Raw genomic sequence first — 23128 nt, forward strand, 5'->3', positions numbered from 1 at the left:
TCTGATTTTGCCACCAAAGTGGATAACCTCACATTTATCCACATTATACTGCATCTGCCATGTATTTTCCCACTTACTCAACCTGTCCGAATCACACTGGAGCTACTCTGCATCCTCCTCACAACTCACACTCCCACCCAACTTTGTGTCGTTCGCAAACTTGGATATATTACATTTAATTCCCTCATCTATATCATTAATATATATTGTGAATAGCTGGGGTCCTAGCACTGATCCCTGCGGTAACCACTAGTCACTGCCTGCCACTCGGAAAAAGACCCATTTGTTCCTACTCTTTGTTTTCCGTCTGCCAACCAGTTCTCTATCCATGTCAGTACCTTACCCCCAATCCCATGTGCTTTAATTGTGCGTGCTAATCTCTTATGTGGGACCTTATCAAAAGCCTTCTGAAAGTCCAAATACACCACATCCACTGGTTCTCCCTTAACTATTCTACTAGTTACATCCTCAAAAAATTCCAGTAGATTTGTCAAGCATGATTTCCCTTTCGTAAACCCATGTTGACTTTGTCCGATCCTGTCATTGTTTTCCAACTGCCCTGCTATTACATCTTTTATAATGGACTCTAGCATTTTCCCCACTACTGATGTCAGGCTAACTGGTCTATAATTCCCTGTTTTCTTTCTACCTCCTTTTTTAAAAAGTGGGGTTATATCAGCTACCCTCCAATCCGTTGGAACTGTTCCAGAGTCTATAGAATTTTGAAAAATCGACCAGCAATGCATCTACTATTTCCAGGGTCACTTCCTTAAGTACTCTGGGATGTAGATTATCAGGCCCTGGGGATTTATCGGCCTTCAATCCCATCAATTTCCCTATCATCATTTCCCTACTAATACTAATTTCATACGGTTCCTCCTTCTCACTAGACCCTATGTTCCCTAACATTTCTGGGAGGTAATTTGTGTCCTCCTTGACGTCAGTAGCAGGAAAATGTTGGAATCTGTTATAAAGGATGAGATAACTGGACACTTGGAAAATAATGATATGATTCGGCAGAGTCAACATGGATTTGTGAAAGGGAAATCATGTTTGACAAACCTGTTGCAGTTTTTTGAGGATGTAACTTGTATCATAGGTAAAGGAGAACCAGTGGATGTGGTGTATTTGGATTTTCAGAAGGCTTTTGATAAGGTCCCAAACAGGAAGTTAGTAAACAAAATTAGAGCACATGGGATTGGAGGTAATATACTGCAATGGACTGAGAATTAGTTAACAGACAGAAAGCAGAGAGTAGGAGTAAATGGGTCATTCTCAGGATGGCAGGCTGCTACTAGTGGGATACCACAAGGATCAATGCTTGGGCCACAACTGTTTACAATCTATATCAATGAGTTGGATATGGGGACCAATTGTAATATTTCCAAATTTGCGGATGACACAAAACTAGGTGAGAATGTAAGTTGTGAGGAGGATGCAAGGAGGCTTCAAGGGGATTTGGACAAGCCAAGTGTATGGGCAAGAACAGAGCAGATGGAATATAATGTGAATAGTGTGAAGTGATCCACTTTGGTACAAAAACCAGAAGTGCAGAGCATTTCTTAAATGGAGAGAGGTTGGGAAGTGTTGATGTCTAAAGAGACCTGGGTGTCCTTGTTCATGAGTCACTAAAAGCTAGTATGAAGGGGAGCAAGCAATTAAGAAGTCAAATGGTATGTTGGCTTTCAATGCAAGGGGATTTGAGTACAGGAGTAAAGATGTATTGCTTCAATTGTATAAAGCCTTGGTGAGACCGCAACTGGAGTATTGTGTTCAGTTTTGGTCTGCTTATCTAAGGAAGAATATACTTGCCATAGAGGGAGTGCAATGGAGGTTCACCAGATTAATCCCTGGGGTAGCGAGATTGTCTTATGAGAAGAGATTGCAGAAACAGAGCCTGTATTCTCTCGAGTTTCGACGAATGAGAGGTGATATCATTGAAAATTACAACATTTTTACAGGGCATTACAGGGTGGATGTGGATAGGATGTTTCCTCTGGCTGGTGAGTCTAGAACAAGGGGATACAGTCTCAGAATAAGGGGCGGGCCGTTTAAGACTGAGATAAGGAGGAATGTCTTTACTCAGAGGGTGGTAAATCTGTGTAATTCTCTACCCCAGAGGATTGTGGAAGCTCAATCACTGAGCATCTTCAAGACAGAAATCAGTAGATTTCTGAATACTAACGACATCAAGGGATATGGGGTTAGTGGGGAAAAATGGCACAAAGGCAAATGATCAGCCATGATCTGTTTGAATGGCAGAGCAGGCTCGACGGGCTGAATGGCCTACTCCTGCTCCTATTTCCTATGATCCTATGACCCTTGGCCAGGGACCTCCATATGGTACAATGAGTCTCAGTAGAAGAATTTTTTAAAAATCAAGCCTGTTTCAATATTTATTCAAGCCCCCAGTAAAACAAAAAGTAGCACTAAACATACATCAGGTTTAGACTGTTGAAATATCTTCAAAGGGTATTTTAAATCCTCTTTTGCCTCTGTTACTAAGTACTCTCTTAGCAGCTCATCTGCACGTCCCATATTTTTACTCTCACAGCGGTGCAGGAATGGCACCACCCACTGGTACACATTCTTTATGTACATTTCTTCAGAGGACTACAGGAATATAAAAGAAAAAGTCATTAATTACATAACAGCAACATGCATATTGGCACTTTTTGGTAGAAGGGAAAAGTTAAACATCATTAAGAAGCTTAAGAACTTTATCACAATGCCACTATTTTTAAATAAATGATCTTCAAAAATGAGATTAGTTATCAATATAATTGTGTGATGATACAATATATCCAGCAATCTACTGTGCAGCTGCATAGAATGGATAGACACTGGCTTTTTTCATAACTCCATAAAGTTTTAATTCCATATTGATGAGGGAGTGGGGGAAATACATCAGTTAACAAGTCATTCTTGCACTTTGTTGCAATGGCTTGAGGTGGAGTTGGCAGAGGCTTGGGAACAAGTTAGTCATCCATGCTTTATACATGGAGAACAATGTGGGGACCAGAGGAGTTTTTTTTTTTAAATCAGTCAGTAAAATCTTTTGCATGTTAAATTTTGAAAAGGTATGCCAGTGACAAACAAACTTGCCAAATGGTAGTACAATGCTTAATAATCTGCAAATAAACACTTATTAAAATCTTATTTGTACAGCCTACATTGATTATCAATTGCCTCAGTTTATCAATGTCTTTCATCTGTTGCAGTTCCTTCAGCGAAAGAGTTGGATCAGCCCCTGTCTCATATACGAGTGTTTCCAGAGTGATCAGATCATCACAGAGAACCTCTAACCCAGGAATGTCCCTCTCCTTGCCAAGACGTACTAGAGATAAGGCACAATCCACCTAAAGACAAATAACAGAGCAACATTAAAACTGATCAAGAGTTTTTGGCATGGATTTTTCGTGAAAAATATTTGATTTTCAGTTATCTGTCCCTCCAGGTTGTGTCCATTTTATCTGATGGACTCAATACTCAGTCCATTTTAACATCAGTTCTACAGCAATGTCTGAAACCCCAATGACAATTCTTCCATTTCTCAAACTCAGTGAAACAATTATCTTACTATCAGTTTGTGAATTACGGGGCATTATATGCAGCAGACTACCAAAATTCATTTCACCCTCGAATCTTCAACAAACCTCAAGAGAGACGTTCACACCATGAGGTGGAGCTAGATTTTGATCAAAATCCCAGAAGTGGACAGCACACAGATTCCAAAAAATTTTCAAAACTTATTAATCTGCAAGTTGTGAAGAAAATTGATGTTCTCAAATCAATCTAAATTGATTGCACTGAATAGTACTTGCAATATTGCAGAATGGCAGTTTCTTTTACATATAGTAGTTACAGTCCTTTGAAGACCCAAAATCAAGGCTCTTCAGCCTCATGAGTTCGCGTTTGTCGTGCGATGTCTTGCGAGTAACTTCAAATATAAACTTATTTTTTTCAGTGAGCAAATGAAAATATTAAGTGCTATTGATAGTAGCTGACATTACTGCTATGGCTTTACTAATTAAAGAGAAGTTCAAAAACATTAAAATATAGATAAAAACTAAGTTAGCAAGCACTTTTAAAGGCCAGCATATGATGTAGGTTTAAATGATGCATCTGAAGTTCAACAAAACCACAACACACGTGTCCTTCTTTTCTTAATTTTTCTGAAGGGTAGACTAATTCTGCAGATGAAAGTATCTTCTACGCCTCCTGCATTCACAAGTTAGATGTAGCACAGGTCTAACACAGTATGGAGGTCTTATATACTTTTCTGACCACACTAGATTATTAAACAGGGCTCTCTGTTGCCAAATTGTGCTCCTTCTGCTTTATGCAAATTGTGCTGTAAAAAAAAAGGCAGCCATCAGATAATCAAACAGAATAACTTACAAGTCATTGGTCAACTAAGGATTAAAGAAAAATGATAGACAACAGAGTATAGTCTGATTTGGCTCAGCTTTAAGAAAATTTTTCACTAACAAAAAGATATATAGCAAATTTATAGATGTGATGTATTCAACCAGCACCAAATCTGTAACACAAAATGGATTAGCTTGAACTGCATTGTTAGTCTCATTTCTCCAAAGCAGAAGTTTTGAAACATATTGAAGGCTGTATGTAATAAGTAGGTGAAATTCACTATTCACGACACTGAATAAGTCATTTGGTAGTACAGAACTTGAGTATTGCTGAAAACAGAGACATTTTGTCGAAGCTTTTCATCTTGCACTCAGCAGGACAATTCGCAAAAATACCAATCTAACGGAAACAACAAATTTATACTGTATGAGAAGAGAGTGCTGATTGGTTGACAAGTGGACTCTGATTGGTAGAGGTGTTGCCATGGAGAATGCATCTGTTTATGGGTGACAGACAGTTAACTGCCAAGTTTTGTTTGGAATTTAAACCAGGCAGCTTGATGCTGATTAGTCAAGGCATTGCCCTGAGGAATGAACCAGTGAATGGCTGTCACTTATTTTGTTTAGCTGAAACAGGTGCAATGTGTATACATGTTCTGTCTGCAAAGAACAGGGCCCTTGTGTATTAATATATGTAGCTTCCAGTACGCGCAAATGCGCCACACTGTGAGCCCAACTGACAATCTTAAATTGGTTGTCAGCGTAATTCTTAGTACACTGAGGATTATTTAACAAATGTCCAATCACAGAATCACATCTAATGTTGGACAGTATTTTGAGTTTTGCAAGCACGGGCTGGTTGGATACTGTCTGTACCTTGCCCGTTGCAAACAGTGGAAGGGACATGTTGTTTGATACGATCTGCTAGTCTTTGGGACGTATGGCTTATATACCTAGCATCACACTGGCCAACAGGTTCTCTACTATGGTCTACCACAATATTACTTCACTGGTAAATACACGCATTGGGATTCTTACCATTCCATGCGCAAAAAGATTAGCCTTATTGGCAAACTCGTAAGTAGGGCCCAACCCATTTGCTCACCATGCACGCTTGATGCTGAAATAGGGCAAATCAAAGGCATCCTGTGTGACAATGGCTACCCTGATCAGATCATGTCTCGCAGTATATCGAGCAAACATATGAATAAGCCTAAACCGTCATTTTCGGCCCTGAAAAGTGCCCAGTCTACCTCTGAAAAATGATCCAACTATTCTAATCCCACTTTACAGCATTTGGTCCGTAGCCCTGCAGATTATAGCACTTGAGGTACTCATATTTGAATGAGTTGAGGGTTTCTGCCTCAACTACCCTTTCAGGCAGTGAGTTCCAGACCCCAACCAGCCTCTGGGTGAAAAAGTTTCTCCTCATCTCCCCTCTAATTTTTCCACCAATCACTTTAAATCTATGACCCCTAGTAACTGACCTCACTGCTAAGGTGAATAAGCTCTTCACCACTTTATTCAGGTCCCTAAAAATTTTGTACATTTTAATCAGATCGTCCCTCAGCCTTCCCTGTTCCCAGGAGAACTCCAGCCTACCCAATCTTTCCTCATAGCTGCATTTTTGTAGTCCCGGCAACATCCTCGTAAATCTCCTCTGTACCCTCTCTAGTGCAATAACATCCTTTCTGTGATGAGGTGACCAGAACCGCACACAGTACTCAAGTTGTGGCCTAACCAATGAGTTATACAGTTCCAGCATAACCTCTCTGCTCTTATATTCTGTACCTCGGCTAATAAAGGAAAGGATTCCAAACGCCTTCTTAACCACCTTATCGACCTGTCTTGCTACCTTCTAGAATCTGTGGACATTCATGCCAAGGTCCCTCACTTCCTCTACACTTTTCAGTATTTTCCCATTAATCGTGTATTCCTTTGCCGTGTTTAACCTCCCCAAATGCATCACCTCACACTTCTCCGGGATGAATTCCATTTGCCACTTTTCGCCCCATCTAACCAGACCATCAATATCTTCCTGATCCTACAGCTATCCTCCTCGCTATCTACCACATGGCCAATCTTTGTATCCCAAAAATCTGAGCAAATGGTGAAGCTAGCTGTTTCACGCTGCTACTATGCGGTAGCAACACGTGTGTTGTTCGCCACTAACAGGATGCTGCCGTCAAGACAAAAAGATGTTCTACCTATCACACAAATGAGTAATGTGATATATGAATTTCAATACCAGTGTGATGCTAGGTATATAGGCCAAACGTCCCAAAGACTAGCAGATCGTATCAAACAACATGTCCCTTCCTCAACAGGCAATGTACAGGCTGTACCCAACCAGTCCGTGCTTGCAAAACTCAAAACACAGTGTCCAACGTTAGATGTGATTCTGCGATTGGACAACATTTGCAAAATAATCCTCAGTGTGCTAAGAATTACGCTGACAACCAATTTAAGATGGTCAGTCGGGCTCACCTTGTGGCACATTTGCGCGTACTGGAAGCTACATATATTAATACACAGGGCCCTGTTCTTTGCAGACAGAAAGAACATGTACACACATTGCACCTGCTTCAGGTAAACAAAATAAGTGACAGCCATTTGCTGGTTCATTCCTCAGGGCAATGCCTTAACTAATCAGAGTCAAGCTGCCTGGTTTAAATTTCAATCAAAGCTTGGCAGTTCACTGTCAGTCACCATAAACTGGTGCATTCTCCATGGCAACATCTCTACCAATCAGAGTCAACTTGCCAATCAATCAGCACGCTCTTCTCATATAGTATAAATTTGTTGCTTCCCTTACATTGGTATTCTTGCGAATTGTCCTGCTGAGTGCAAGACGAAAAGCTTCAACAAAATGTCTCTGTTTTCAGCAATACACTGAATAGGTGAGTTTATAACCAGCTTGAGTGGACATTACCCTCCCTGCATTTACCTGCAAATATCAAGAAATACATGGTATGTATTCTATAAATCCATTTCCTAAGAGAACGTACACTTTTTGTATTAAAAAAACTGTAATTATATCTCTATTGTTCATAAAATGTACTAATACACTGAAAATTAACATTATTTGAACTGCTGCTATAGTATCCTAACTATTGGAGTTACATTATTATTATAGTAATTTTAACCACAATACTAATTTCATAGAATCACAGAATTGTTACAGCACAGAAGGCCGCCATTCGGCCCACTGTGTCTGCACCAGCTCTCCGAATGAGCAATTTACCTAGTGCCACTCCCCCGCCACCTCCTCGTAACCCTGCAAATTCTTCCTCTTCATATAACAGTCTAATTCCCTTTTGAATGCTTCAATTGAACCTGCTCTAACCACACTCTCAGGCAGTGTATAAACTTTGAGGATAAAATACTTCCATGCCCAAGTAGTTTTTTTCTTTCATGGGATGTGGACATTGCTGGCAAAGCCAGCATTTGTTGCCCATCCCTAATTGCCGTTGACAACTAAGTGGCTTGCTAGGCCATTGCAGACGGCAGTTAAGAGTCAACCACATTGCTGTGGATCTGGAGTCACATGTAGGCCAGACCAGGTAAGGACGGCAGATTTCCTTCCCTAAAAGGACATGAGTGAACCAGATGAGTTTTTACGACAATCGATGATAGCAACAGTGCCAAGAAACTGCGACTAGCTTTCATTCCAATTTTCTGTATGAACTGAATGTATTAATTAATTGAATTTAAATTCTACCAGCTGCTGTGGTGAGACTTGAACCCATGACCAAGGATATTAGCCTAGGCCACTGGATTTCTACTTCAGTGACATTACCACTACACCACCGTCTCCCCTACAATTATTTTATTTGAGTAATATCTTCAAAAAGGTCTCTTGCATTATCAGTATATTGGCTCCATACCACAAACAGAAATACACAGATGCACCTTTATTCAAAATGTTAGTTTATATGTTTTAAACAATTCAACTGTATTTATGCCTCATAGTGTTCATGTATTGTGGTATTTTGCATCATATAAATCAAGTTTTCTTAATTTGATTTGCCTAAAGGAATATGTCACAAAACAAAAATTCTGATGCAAGGAAAGCATACTTGGGGAGATTTCAACCATCACTTCACATGAACCCTTTTCCTCTTGGCTTCATCATAAATAATGGACAATGACAAGTAAAATTAGGGTGCAACAAATTGACTTTATTCCTCTCCTCAAGCCCCAATAAGAGAAAAAATACAATCAAGTTACAGAACTGCTTAGCTCCACTTCTGTGCTGCTGTAGTGACTAACAGCAATGAATAATAGGAAGTAAAAAAAAAGTCTGATCAGTTAAGACATCAAAAGAAAGTGAAGTAAATACGCAGAGCCTCACAAGCAAACAAATTGAAAAAGATGGATTAAATCAAGATAACAGCACATATTAGGAAAAAATTCCTTTTAAGGAAAACAACAAATGGGTGGTCACATTTTCTTCATTATAAAAGTAAAAAAGAATGATCATGTGAATCTGACCGAAAAGCAAAAATATGAGGCCTTTGACAGTGAAATCAAAAATAGAACAGGATCGAAATTGGTTCTCTTAAATCTAGGAATGCCATCAATTAAGGAATACTCATTTGTTTGAGAATTTCTTTGATGAACCTCAGCAATTTAGTCTTACAAAAATTTAAAACGGTATTATGAGGCAGCAGGTGCATATTTCAAGAGCTTAAAAATAATCCCTCACAACTGAAAAGATTTAGAATTATCAGTGTCTGACATGCACAATTTTCTTTTGCAAAGAACCAGATATAATTTAAATTGAAGATATGCATATGTCACAAACGAGATAAAATAATCAACAGCAGCTTTCTATTTCATTACCCTTTTATGCTCATCTTGATGCATTGTAGTTAATTAAAAAACATATCCACTGTTTTCTATGCCTTCAGTGTAGCTGACATTTTTCCATGTCTACACACAGAGCTAGATTCAAAATTTGGTACCATTTCTTCTGCATAGCAATGAATTTCCTAAAGATGGGATGTTCAATTTATTGGAGTTGGTATGGAATTATGTATTTCATGTAATTGGAAGAGTCAATACATGACATGTTTTTCCTAATAGGACATTTTATTGCCGTGCATTAGAACCAGATTTCAATCTCAGATTTTTGGAGGGAAGGTGAACAAAATAAATCAATATAATTTTGCCACTGGTTTAATTTTTTAAAAAATCAGTCAACAAATAATTGTGATCTATAATATAAGCACTTTGAAGTTGAGTTCAACTGAAGTAGTTTTGTACAAGATAGTAACTCTGCTGACTACTTTGTATACTATATCTAATACATGCCATCACATTTCAATTTCATTGTCAAAATAATCTTTGAATCACATATGAAGGGATAAGATATAGCAAAAAAAAAAATCTGAATTTAGCATTAGCTGGGAATCCTATTAACCAAAGTTATGTCACAAAAATAAATTACAGAACATTTTTATTGAATTTTTCGTTGTCCTTTTTGCAAAATTGATCCACTCAAGCACTTGCTCTCCCACATAACAAATGTTATATTGTCAATAGTTACAGCTTTTATTTATAATTACATATATTGATTTCTTCCCTTTCCCTGATGAAATTGTATGCAAAATTGCTGTACTGCTCATAACCAATCACTGCGTGAGGCATAGATTCATCCTGTCCTCTAGTTATTTTAAAATTAATAGCTTGCACAAATTAAGATCTGGTGCCACTCTGTGGCCACTAAAAGGAGCACAGTTTTTGGTGAAAATGCAAGCTGCATGGGAGGAAATCAGCAGCTGTAGCAAAACAAAACCAGACCCATTAATTCTGCTCCATTTATACTGAAAGTACCATTAAAGAGCAGTACTTGCTTTTAGAAAAGCAGGATCTTCACATGTTACTGAAGTGCATGTCGGCATAGCTCTGCTCATCAGTATCATAATGTCAGTGAAATTTCAATTTTAATCGAGTAGACTTGCAATCTGGCTTCTTCACTAAATAGTGTGAAGGCCATCCAGCAGACAGAATGGGAAATTTCCAAATTTCAAAGCCAAATGTTCAGTTGCAGTTATAATTAGGTTTTTCATCACTTTGAAGCTAACACTCATTTGTAGTGACAAAACATGGAGTACTACCTCCCACAGGAGGATTCTGCAGCAACATAAAATTTCTTCTTTGATTTCTAATCTTGGATGCTCAACTTTTTCCAACTATTCTTTATAATTCCGTTCCTGAAGTTTGTTTTCATGCTGCTCATTACCCACAAAGCTTTTGAGAAAAAGTTTTGAATAAAAATATTTAGCTTGTGCAATTCTTGTCTAGAATTCTCATTCCCAGAAACATATAAAATATTATTTCAGCATAAAAATGAACAACGTAAAACAGGTTTTTTTTCTGATCTCACCTGTCTAGAGTAGCTCTCAATCTCCTCTGCACGCTTCTGATACCACTGAGTAAGAGACTCAATAGAGGGCTCAGTTGTTCTATACTTCAACAGTTCAGGCTGTTCATCATAAAGAAATTCAGCTACATCTTGCTGACTGCATTCTATGACCATTCTACAGAAATGGAACAAGCATTGCATTTTATCAGGTTAGACTGGAATCACGCACACAGGTTACAATATGCGAGAGACAAGCTATTCATCTATGATCAAAGGAAGCTCGCCATGGCTAAATGCATTTTATTGATATGTATTGTGTCAGAGCAAGGACTGAAGTATGAATTATCAAACAACATCACGTTGTAAAATGTTCAAATAAATAGTGAAGCAAACTTTATTCTGGATCAAGAGTAAAGTACTGACGATGCTGGAAATCTGAAATAAAAATAGAAAATGGTCCAAATACTCAGTAGCTCTGGCAACATCTGTGGAGAGAGAGATCTGGATCAGTTTATTTCAAGGCAGCTTTGTGCTTTATTTTTGGCCTAAAGCTCTTTTTTGGGCTTGGACAGCTCAGTAATAGTATTTTCCCAGTATTGGGATTTACTTTTCGAGCAACTTAATAAGTCAGGATTGTTAATTGGGTGCAATCAAGTTTAATCATTTGAGCATTTCCAGGCTCAGAATCACAGAACTGTTACAGCACAGGAGGCCGCCATTCGGCCCGTTGTGCTGGCTTTCCGAAGGAGCAATTTACCTACTGCCACTCTCCAGCCTTCTCTCCGTAGCCCTGTACATTCTTCCTTTTCAGATGACAATCCAATGCCCTCTTGAATGCTTCAATTGGACCTGCCTCCACCACACTCTCAGGCAGTGCATTCCAGATCCTAACCACTCACTGCATGAAAAAGTTTTTCCTCATGTTGCCATTGCTTCCTCTGCCAATTACCTTAAATCTGAGCCCTCCGGTTCTCAATCCTTCCACCAATGGGAGTAGTTTTTCCTCATCTACTTTGTCCAGACCCCACATGATTTTGAATACCTCTTTCAAATCTCCTTTAAACCTTCTATTCTCCAAGAAAATAAACATCCCCCACGATGTAAGCTCCAGCACTTAATACTGAGTATACTTGGCTGCAAAACCTGTTTCAATCATATGCATCAAAAAAGCACAGTAACCTCCTAGACACCACAGAAAGGTTACAGCACAGAAAAAGGCCATTCAGCCCATTGTGTCTACGCCACTGAAAAAACTAGCCTCCCAATCTAATCCTACCTTCTAGCATCTGCAGGTTACAGCACTTCGGGTGCAGATCCAGGTACCTTTTAAATGAGTTGAGGGTTTCTGCCTCCACCACCAATCCAGGCAGTGACTTCCAGACACCCAGCATCCTCTGGATGAAAATGTTTTTCCTCATATCCCCTCCAATCCTTCTACCAATCACCTTAAATCTGTGCCCCCTTGTAACTGACCACTCCACTGGAGGAAACAGGTCCTTCCTGTCTACTCTATCTCGGCTCCTCGTAACTTTGTACACCTCAATTAAGTCACCTCGCAGTAAAGCCTGACTACCCGACCCAAACCTGACTAGACCAACTACATGTGTCGGGTTCAGGTCGAGTCGAAATTCCGAGTCCAGCATTCGGCCTCGGGTCGGTTTGGGCTGGACACTGCTTCTGGGAAGTTACGGAATCAGGCTTACCCATGATTCCCCACAACTCCAGCTGCAGGAATAGCCTGCTGCCAGAACGGATGAAGGATATTCGTGTCGGGTCGGGTCAGGTGCGAAAAAAAATTTCAGGAATCGGGCTCGGGTCGGGTTCAGGTTGGCTGTGGATTTTAACTTTATACCCGAGCCAGGCTTTACCCCGCAGCCTCCTCTGTTATAAGGAAACCAACCTTTCCTCATAGTTGCAACTTTCAAGCCCTGGCAACATTCTTGTAAATCTCCTCTGTATTCTCTCCAAAGCAATTATGTCCTTCCTGTAATGTGGTGACCAGAACTTACACAATACTCCAGCTGTGGCCTAACCAGCATTTTATACAGTTCCAGCATTACATCCCTGCTTTTGTATTCTATACCTCGGCTAGTAAAGGAAAGCATTCCATATGCCTTCTTCACCACTCTAGCTACCTGCCCTGCCACCTTCAAGGACCTGTGAACATGCACTCCAAGGTCTCTCACTTCTTCTACCCCTCTCAATATCCTCCCATTTATTGTGTATTCCCTTGCTTTGTTTGCCCTCTGGATTGAATTCCATTTGCCACTTTTTCACCCATTCAACCAAAACATTGATATTATTTTGGAGTCTACAGCTACCCTCTTCACTATCAGCTACACGGCCAATTTTTGTGTCATCTGCAAATTTCCCAATCATGCCTCCCACATTTAAGTCCAAATCATTAATATATACCACAAACAGCAAGGGACCCAACAATGAGCCCTGCGGAATGCCACTGGAAACTGCCTTCCATTCGCAGAAACATCTGTCGACCATTACCCTTTATTTCCTGTCACTGAGCCAGAACAGTCAGGAAGTACGTTAATCACCGCAGAATTCCCAGCCTCTGATCTGGTCTTGTAGCCACAGTATTTTTATGGCTGATCCAGTTAAGTTTCTGATCAATGGTAACCCCCAGGATGTTGATGGTGGGGGAATTCAGCGATGACAGTGTTTTTGAATAACGAGGGAGACAGTTAGAATCTCTCTTGTTGGAGATGGTCATTGCCTGGCACCTGTGTGATGCAGATCAGTCCAAGCCTGAATGTTGTACGTCTTACTGCTTCAGTATCAGTGGAGCCGCAAGTAGTACTGAACACTGTGCAATCATCAACGAACATCTACACTTCTGAAAGGTAGGCGATCCTTTGGATATGGAGGCTGATGGGGTGGAAAGTGAGGACAAGGGGAACCCTGTCACGGTTCTGGGAGGGACGGGAAGGGGTGAGGGTAGAGGTGCGGGAAATGGGCCGGACACAGTTAAGGGCTCTCCACTTCTGACCTGATGTTGGAGGGAAGGTCATTGATGAAGCAGCTGAAAATGATTGGACCAAGGACAGAACCCTGAAGGTGTCCTGAGGCTGAGATGACAACTACAAGCATTTTCCTTTGTCCCAGGTATGACTCCAATGAGAGTTCCCCTGATTCCCAATGACTTCAATTTTGCTCAGGCTACTTGATGTCACACACAGTCAAATGCTGCCTTGATGTCAAGGGCAGTCACTCTCACCACACCTCACCTCATGAATTCAGCTCTTTTGTGCAGGTTTGGAAGACTGTACTGAGGTCTGGAACTGTGTGGCCCTGCAGAACCCTAACTGAGCATCAGTAAAGGGCGGCACAGTGGCGCAGTGGTTAGCACCGCAGCCTCACAGCTCCAGGGACCCAGGTTCGATTCTGGGTACTGCCTGTGCGGAGTTTGCAAGTTCTCCCTGTGTCTGCGTGGGTTTCCTCCGGGTGCTCCGGTTTCCTCCCACATGCCAAAGACTTGCAGGTTGATAGGTTAATTGGCCATTATAAATTGCCCCTAGTATAGGTAGGTGGTAGGGAAATATATAGTGACAGGTGAGGATGTGGTAGGAATATGGGATTAGTGTAGGATTAGTAAAAATGGGCGGTTGATGGTCGGCACAGACTCGGTGGGCCGAAGGGCCTATTTCAGTGCTGTAACTCTAAACTCTAAACAGGCCAGTTGCTGAGCAAGTGCTGCTTGATAGCACCATCCAACAACACCTTCCATCACATTGCTGATGATTCAGAGCAGACTGATGAGACAGGAATTGGCAGGGTTGGATTTGTCCTGCTTTTTGTGGACAGGATATACCAAGGTGATTTTCCACATTGTTGGGTAGATGCCAATGTTGTAGCTGTACTGCAACAGCTTGACTAAGGGCGCGGCTAATTCTGCAGCAAATGTCTTCAGTACTACAGCTGGGATGTTGTCAGGGCCCATAGCCTTTGCTGTATCCAGTGTCTATCACTCAAATGAGCAATGTGATATATGAATTTCAATGCCAATGTGATGCTAGGTATACAGGACAGATGTCCCAAAGACTGGTGGATCATATCAAACAACATGTCCCTTCCACTGTTCACAACGGGCAAGGTACAGACTGTATCCAACCAGCCCGTGCTTGCAAAACTCAAAACACAGTGTCCAACATTAGATGTGATTCCGCGATTGGACAACATTTACTAAATAAATCCTCAATGTGCTAAGAATTACTCTGACAAACAATTTAAGATCGTCAGTAGGGTTCGCAGTGTGGCGCATTTGCGCGTACTGGAAGCTACATATATTAACACACAAGGGCCCTGTTCTTTGCAGACAGAAAGGACATGTACAATCATTGAGGATGGGAATGTTCATGGAGCCTCTTCTGGTTAGTTGTTTAATTGTCCACCACCATTCACAACTGAATGTGGGGTAAGACTGCAGAACTTTGATCTGATTTGTTGGTTATTGGAATAGTTTTGTTCTTTACAGCCTTCTGGACTTAATATTGAGTTTAGTGATTTTAGATCGTAACCTCCGTCCCCATTTTTTATTGTTTTTCATTGCAGGTTTGGTTTTTCCCCTGTGCTTTTGGACAGCAGCTATTCATACCTCCTCTAGACACATCTTTTACTTCTTTACATCTCCCATTACCACTCCTTTCGGCCTTGCACCATGAAGCCTTTTGTCTTTAATCTCTCCTGCCCCCCACCCTATCACAGACCTTCCCTTTTGTTCTTCCCACCTTCCCCCCTTTCACTTGCTCAAAATCTATTACAGTTGTCATGCTAGGCCCCCATCTGCCAAGAATGAAGCACATTAATTTTGTTATGAACATTGATTTTAAACTGTTACTGCAGTGAAGAAAGGACTTGTTAAACAGATCAACCGTGGCTGGAAAAGATATTTGCATATTAACAGACGGTGAGTGGAAGGACAAAGGACCATTCCCTGACACATTCAACCCACAATGGACCTTGATCACCAGGTAGTGTGTCTAATAGGGGCATTCTAGAGACTGCTAAGGTGATACAATCCAAGACTTGGTCAGACCAGTTAGCCACATGACTAACCTGTTTGACAACCTGGGGTTTTCTGAATTGTACGAACAGTTTGAACTGAGTGTGTCAGTTTGCTCCTGGACCGAGAAGATCTCTCCTGTCTGCTCTCATCTCTTTCTCACAAACCTCTGAATCCACTGAAGACACATGAACCCCAAGAGAGAAAAGTTTCCTTTCGCGAATAAGGTTTAAGAAGAATACTGGGCCCCAATGAAAAGCAAGATCTACCTGCAATCAAGGACACTACAGTGAGCTCAAAGAACCGTAACAAAAACTCTTCAGATATTGCCTCAAACGTTTCCACTTTTTTTTCCTGCTCTTTTGTGTCTCTATTTGCATGTGTATCGCGTATGCATGCTAACATGGGCGCGTCTTGTATCCGTAGGCATCAACCAAATTAGAGTTTAAGTTCAAGTCTAATAAATTTCAACTTTTCTTCTTTAAATCTAAGAAAGCCTGTTTGTGCTGATTTCATTGCCTTATAATTGGAAAGCGGTGAACAAGGATTCATCAAGGGGGAGCTAAAAACACGGTGTGTTTAAAATTAAACCCTGTTACGGTAAGACCAGGTAAAGGCTGAGAGGGACCCCTAGAAACCTTTCTCACCCAGTCTGAACACATTTCTAACTTTTCCCAGTTCTGGTGAAAGGTCACAGACCTAGAATGTTGACACTTTTTCTCCACAGATGCTGCCAGATCTGAGTATTTCCAACATTTTCTGTTATTTTATATAAAAAATAGGATTGACTGAATGGAATAGATAAACAGACAAGGTGAGATGAATTGAAGTGTTTAATATATTTTTACTTGTAATTGAAATTATTTTAAGTCAATATTGTAATGCTACAGTAATTACAGTATTATTCTGCATTATTCATTTAGTGTCAACAACTTACATTTCTATAGTGCCTTTAACATTGTAAAGCATCAAAAGTTGTTTCATAGGAACATTATCAAACAAAATTTGACACAAGTCACACACAGGGATGTTATCAGGCAGGCAAGCAAAAGCTTAGTCAAAAAGGAGTGTCTGAAAAGGAGAGTAGAAAAATAATGAGGAAGTTCCAGAACTTGGGGCTGATGCAGCTAAAGAAACAGCTGCCATTGGAAATCAGGGATGCACAAGAGACTAGAATTGGAGGACTGCAGAGAGCTGGGAAGGCTGTAAGGCTCAAGGAGATAGGGAGGGTCGAGGTCTTAGAGGAATTTGAACACAAGGATGATAATTTTAAATTCAATTTGAAGAAACAGATACAAATTTTGCAGAAGAATGCAAAGTCATCCAGTCCCAGTGAAATGCTAATTTCCCTGAACCGGGTCAACAGGCTTAAACAAATTTTATTCCCAAAATGTTACTACGTTCTTACAGTAAATATATAATAGAAACCTCAATCCAAAATGACAACGGTGAAGAGAACTGGTTATTAATGTCAACTATGGATAGGAAATAAAAATATGGATATTTTAAACAGAATAAGTTTTCATTTTCAAATTGAAAACGTTAGCTCTTTTGTACTATGGTGTGTGTCTATCTGTTTAGCATTAAAAATCCTGAGTGGTCTCAACATTTTACTAGTATTGTCACTGTAGGCACAATGTTATCCTACCTAATATTATGTGACTGTCAATTCACTGACCACTGGCTTTTTATGTTTATACTAACAGCGACATTTAACATTCGCCACAGGGTAGCAATGTGGCAGACATCTTTCTGGAGTTAAGTCAAGTTCATTGAACTTGCATCGTGACCACAAAAAAGGTGCTGTTCCCGTTCTACTCTTATGATTACTAAATACAGTGAGTGCAGCTCTGCTTGCAAGTCTCATCTCCATCGTGGATGTGTTTCTAGTAATGATGTGCCTCTTACCCCTCCAAAACTTGTTAAAGTGCCATCCCAGCCATTGGGTCATTCTGCCTGCCACCACTGGCTGTTAATCTACGTTCTCTTGACTGTTAACCAACCTTCCTGCCCACCTACCTCATTAGTCTCACAGATCAGAATATTGTTTCCTACTTCTTTCCATCTCTCTATCTGCCCATTCCTCCCCAAAGAACCCCTCAGCAATCCATATTTATTGAACATGTTTAAAGAAGAAAGTGCTTATAATAAATCTCTCTGCTCTGCTGGATCCTTTATGGAATTGAACAATAAAATGCACTATTTTACCTTAGAGTTGGTTCCTCGCACCAATCCAGATCCTGATGTCTTTGTTCATTCCATGGCAATGCCACCAAAACACCACACTCAATTAATCTGTCAAAAAATTCAATGTATAGAAAACAAAGTCAGATTATCTCAGAACTACCATGTGTGTGCACGTGTATATAGCGAGCAGGAGTAAGATAATGCAAATGTGAGAGAGACAGCATTTATTAGTTACAAAATGACTGTTAAAATTCATTAAAATAAAAGCAAAATACTGCGGATGCTGGAAATCTGAAATAAAAACAAGAAATGCTGGAATCACTCAGCAGGTCTGGCAGCATCTGTGGAAAGAGAAGCAGAGTTAACGTTTCGGGTCAGTGACCCTTCATCGAAATGTTAATTACCCAGTTCACAGTAAAAACACTAAATATTTGTTCTTAGCTATGCACATTTGAATACATAAATTTAGAATTTATACATTAAATTGTGCAACACAACAGACAGCCTGTTACCAGCCGCTAAAAAAGTGTATTATAATGATAAAAGCTTGTGCCAGATTTGAATATCTTCATTGCTCTATTGACTATATAAATATGGCCAAACTCCCTGTTACTAGCATCATTACAACGTTATTAACTGACAACCTACATGGACAATGGACAGAATTGCAGAATTTGATCACAAAACCACAAGTAAAATCCTGCAATCCCACAAGTAAAATCCTGCAATCCCACACAATAAATCAGTTGCCCTGATCATTGAAGTACTGCTTGAAGTCACATTGGCTTATAATTAAAGGGAGCCGAAGTAACATGCACAGTTCTACTTAGTTTAAATGACTATACCCATCAACATCACTTTTAGCTCCTAGAACTATGAAATTCTGTAACTTCTACAATACAGTAGCAATTACTAGCAATGTTACAAGAAAAACACTGCAGAACAGAAAAAAGCAGAAAGCACAAGGGCAGAAAAAAATGATCTTAGAAATGAATATTAGAGAAAATTTCAGTGTTTATTATTTTTATAACTGGCATTCTCCTTTGCATTCAACACGCTTGTTGCCCATGAATTTACTTTTATATTTTGAATGATTGACGGAGCCAATAGATGAAGACGTGCACACTACCACCTCAATACATTCTTTCCTTTTCTTTGATGGCTCACACTCTCCAAAGCATTGCACTCCCCTTTACCTATTTTGGTTACGATATAGGGTCCAGCTAAAACAAAGTGTACAAAGAACAAAGAACAGTACAGCACAGGAACAGGCCATTCAGCCCTCCAAGCCTGCGCCGATCTTGATGCCTGCCTAAACTAACACCTTCTGCACTTCCGGGGACCGTATCCCTCTATTCCCATCCTATTTATGTATTTGTCAAGATGCCTCTTAAACGTCATTATCGTACCTGCTTCCACCACCTCCCCCGGCAGCAAGTTCCAGGCACTCACCACCCTCTGTGTAAAGAACTTGCCTCGCACATCCCCTCTAAACTTTGCCCCTCTCACCTTAAACCAATGTCCCCGAGTAACAAACTCTTCCACCCTGGGAAAAAGCTTCTGACTATCCACTCTGTCCAGGCCGCTCATAACTTTGTAAACCTCCATCATGTCACCCCTCCACCTCCGTCATTCCAGTGAAAACAATCCGAGTTTATCCAACCTCTCCTCATAGCTAATGCCCTCCAGACCAGGCAACATCCTGGTAAACCTCTTCTGTACCCTCTCCAAAGCCTCCACGTCCTTCTGGTAGTGTGGCGACCAGAATTGCACGCAATATTCTAAGTGTGGCCTAACTAAAGTTCTGTACAGCTGCAGCATGGCTTGTCAATTTTTATACTCTATGCCCCGACCAATGAAGGCAAGCATTCCGTATGCCTTCTTGACTACCTTATCCACCTGCGTTGCCACTTTCAGTGACCTGTGGACCTGTACACCCAGATCTCTCTGCCTGTCAATACTCCGAAGGGGTCTGCCATTTACTGTATACTTCCCACCTGCATTAGATCTTTCAAAATGCATTACCTCACATTTGTCCAGATTCAACTCCATCTGTCATTTCTCCACCCAAGTCTCCAACTCCAACCCATTTCCTCTGGCTCCACACAGATTCCCTTAGCTGTCCTTGAGCGGGCCAACCCTTTCCCTAGTTATCCTCTTGCTCTTTATATACGTATAAAAAGCCTTGGGATTATCCTTGATCCTGTTTGCCAATGACTTTTCATACCCCTTTTAGCCCTCCTGACTCCTCACTTAAGTTCCTTTCTACTGTCTTTATATTCCTCAAGGGATTCATCTGTTCCTAGCCTTCCAGCCCTTACAAATGCTTCCTTTTTCTTTTTGACTAGGCTCACAATATCCTGCGTTATCCAAGGTTCCCGAAACTTGTCAAACTTATCCTTCTTCCTCACATGAATATGCTGGTCCTGGATTCTAATCAACTGACATTTGAAAGACTCCCACATGCCAGTTGTTGATTTACCCTCAAACAGCCGCCCCCAATCTAAATTCTTCAGTTCCTGCCTAATATCGTTATAATTAGCCTTCCCCCAATTTAGCACCTTCACCCGAGGACTACTCTTATCCTTATCCACAAGTACCTTAAAACTTTATGGTCACTTCCCAAAATGCTCCCCCACTGAAACTTCGACCACCTGGCCGGGCTCATTCCTCAATACCAGGTCCAGTACGGCCCCATCCCTAGTTGGACTATCTACATATTGTTTCAAGAAGCCCTCCTGGATGCTCCTTACAAATACTGCCCCATCTAAGCCCCTAGCACTAAGTGAGTCCCAGTCAATGTCGGGGAAGTTAAAATCACCCACCACTACAACCCTTGTAAAGGTAACATCTTTCCAAAATCTGTCTACATATCTGCTCCTCTACCTCCCGCTGGCTGTTGGGAGGCCTGTAGAAAACGCCCAAAATCGTGACTGCACCCTTCCTATTCCTGAGCTCCACCCATATTGCCTTGCTGCACGACCCCTCCGAAGTGTCCTCCCGCACTCCAGCTGTGATATTCTCCTTAACAAGTAATGCAACACCCCCACCCCTTTTACATCCCCCTCTATCCTGCCTGAAGCTTCTAAGTCCTGGAACATTTAGCTGCCAAACCTGTCCTTCCCTCAACCAAGTCTCTGTAATAGCAACAACATTATAGTTCCAAGTATTAATCCAAGCTCTAAGTTCATCTGCCTTACCTGTTATACTTCTCGCATTGAAACAAATGCACTTCAGACCACCAGTCCCGCTGTGCTCCGCAACATCTCCCTGCCTGCTCTTCCTCTTACTGGCCTTATTTACGAGTTCTCCCTCATTTATTTCACTTGCTGTCCTACTGCTCTGGTTCCCACCCCCCTGCCACACTACTTTAAACCCTCCTGAGTGACGTTAGCAAACCTTGCAGTCAGGATATTAGTGCCCCTCCAGTTTAGATGCAACCCGTCCTTCTTGTACAGGTCCCATCTGTCCCTGAAGAGAGCCCAATGGTCCAGATATCTGAAACCCTCCCTTCTACACCAGCTGCTCAGCCATGTGTTTAGTTGCACTATCTTCCTATTTCTAGCCTCACTGGCACGTGGCACAGGGAGCAATCCCGAGATTACAACCCTAGAGGTCCTGTCTATTAACTTTCTACCTAACTCCCTAAACTCCCCCTGCAGGACCTCGTCACTCCTCCTGCCTATGTCATTGGTACCGATGTGTACCACAACGTCTGGCTGTTCACCTCCCCATTCAGAATGCCCCCTGTCCGTTCAGAGACATCCTTGACCCTGGCACCAGGGAGGCAACATACCATCCTGGAGTCTCTTTCACATCCACAGAAGCGCCTATCTGTGCCCCTGACCATAGAGTCCCCGATAACTATTGCTCTTCTGCGCTTTGTCCCTCCCTCCATTGTACTTGAATGCATTTGTGCAAACAGCAAAAAAAAGCTATGATTCCTGCACCTGACTATTGTCCAATACAATGTCCCAATACAAGAGTTGGGTTACAACAAATTAGACTTCTACATAATACTTTGTAGACACATGCATCCACAAAGGGCACTAGAGTGGTAAAGGAATAGGTGACGAGCAAAAATTAGCTGCAACGGCAGTGGAGCATTGAGATTTCTGAGGCAGGATTTTTTTTCCCTCTGGCCCCTATATGGCAACAAACGGGAAATAGAAGAAATCTATCAAAGGTTAAAAGTTAAACAAAACGATAAGAAAGGATCGCAGAATTTGGAAGTAAGGCTCCAATCTATTTAGAGACTAGTGAACTCCCAATTTCTGAGCTGCTTTGGGAATTTGACCAATGGTGTTATCCAGGATTTCTGCAAACTGGTTGATTATATGTCATTCAGCATTCCAAAATCTTGTTAAATTCAGCAAATTAACATTTGGTGTCCTTTCAACTGTTAATTATAGCAAAAGGTAATTCGCTCTTAAAGGGACAAATTAGCCATCAATTTCACGGCATAAGCATTCACCAGCAACCTGAGCAATTTTACTATTTCTGAATAAGCATTGTTAAATGAGAAAGATTCATCGTATAAGTTAACTGCAGATTAATTCATGTTGTGTGAGGAATCAGTAGTTTGGAAATTTATTTTTAAGGGTACTGATGAAAATCAAACCACAAAAACTATGCCAAGAATCATATTTATTTTAAATAAACCATTACAATAACACTATTACAAACATAGTCAACTTCATAAACAAAAAATGTCACAAAAACGCAAATTTAAAAAAAATCACATTTAAATCACAGTCATAATTCTACTGATAGAGGTATGAAATATTTGGTTCCAAACATCTCTAAATAGCCTGCAACTCTCAATTAAAAATATTTCAACACAATGTCAGTGCTCATCGGAAAGCACTGGAATATCATCAGTGCTTGCATGTGTCGAAGTTTAGCCCAATTAAATATCCTGCTGTGGTTATTTTCTAGTACTCAGTCACAGACTCAATAAATTTGTAGTAATATTTCTCCATTAGTTACATTACCACATGCAACACAGAATTATCAGTAATAACACCCATTGCAGGCAAAATACCCCTAAAAACTGAATGGAGCTTCTTTGTTCGTGCACACACACATAAATAAATAAAACATTGGACATGTGGGATTCTTTTAAAGGCTGCAGTCACTCTGGATATTCACAATTCCCTGTTTCCACATCAACCAATACCAACA

The 23128-nt window shown here is 40.7% G+C and overlaps 1 protein-coding gene across 1 annotated transcript in view; it reads right to left on the minus strand.

Annotated features, from left to right (window-relative positions):
- The window catches only part of nbas (NBAS subunit of NRZ tethering complex), a 308007-nt gene that overhangs the window by 202491 nt on the left and 82388 nt on the right, over positions 1-23128 (minus strand). Inside the window, exons 22-25 of the mRNA XM_068028531.1 lie at positions 17966-18052; positions 10762-10915; positions 3174-3359; positions 2440-2613 (exon numbers count right to left, since the gene is read on the minus strand). Of these exons, the coding sequence (XP_067884632.1) occupies positions 2440-2613; positions 3174-3359; positions 10762-10915; positions 17966-18052 (601 nt within the window). The remainder of the gene's footprint in view (positions 1-2439; positions 2614-3173; positions 3360-10761; positions 10916-17965; positions 18053-23128) is intronic.

Source organism: Heterodontus francisci, chromosome 3, assembly GCF_036365525.1.
Source record: "Heterodontus francisci isolate sHetFra1 chromosome 3, sHetFra1.hap1, whole genome shotgun sequence".
In the NCBI taxonomy this organism is placed as follows: Eukaryota; Metazoa; Chordata; class Chondrichthyes; order Heterodontiformes; family Heterodontidae; genus Heterodontus; species Heterodontus francisci.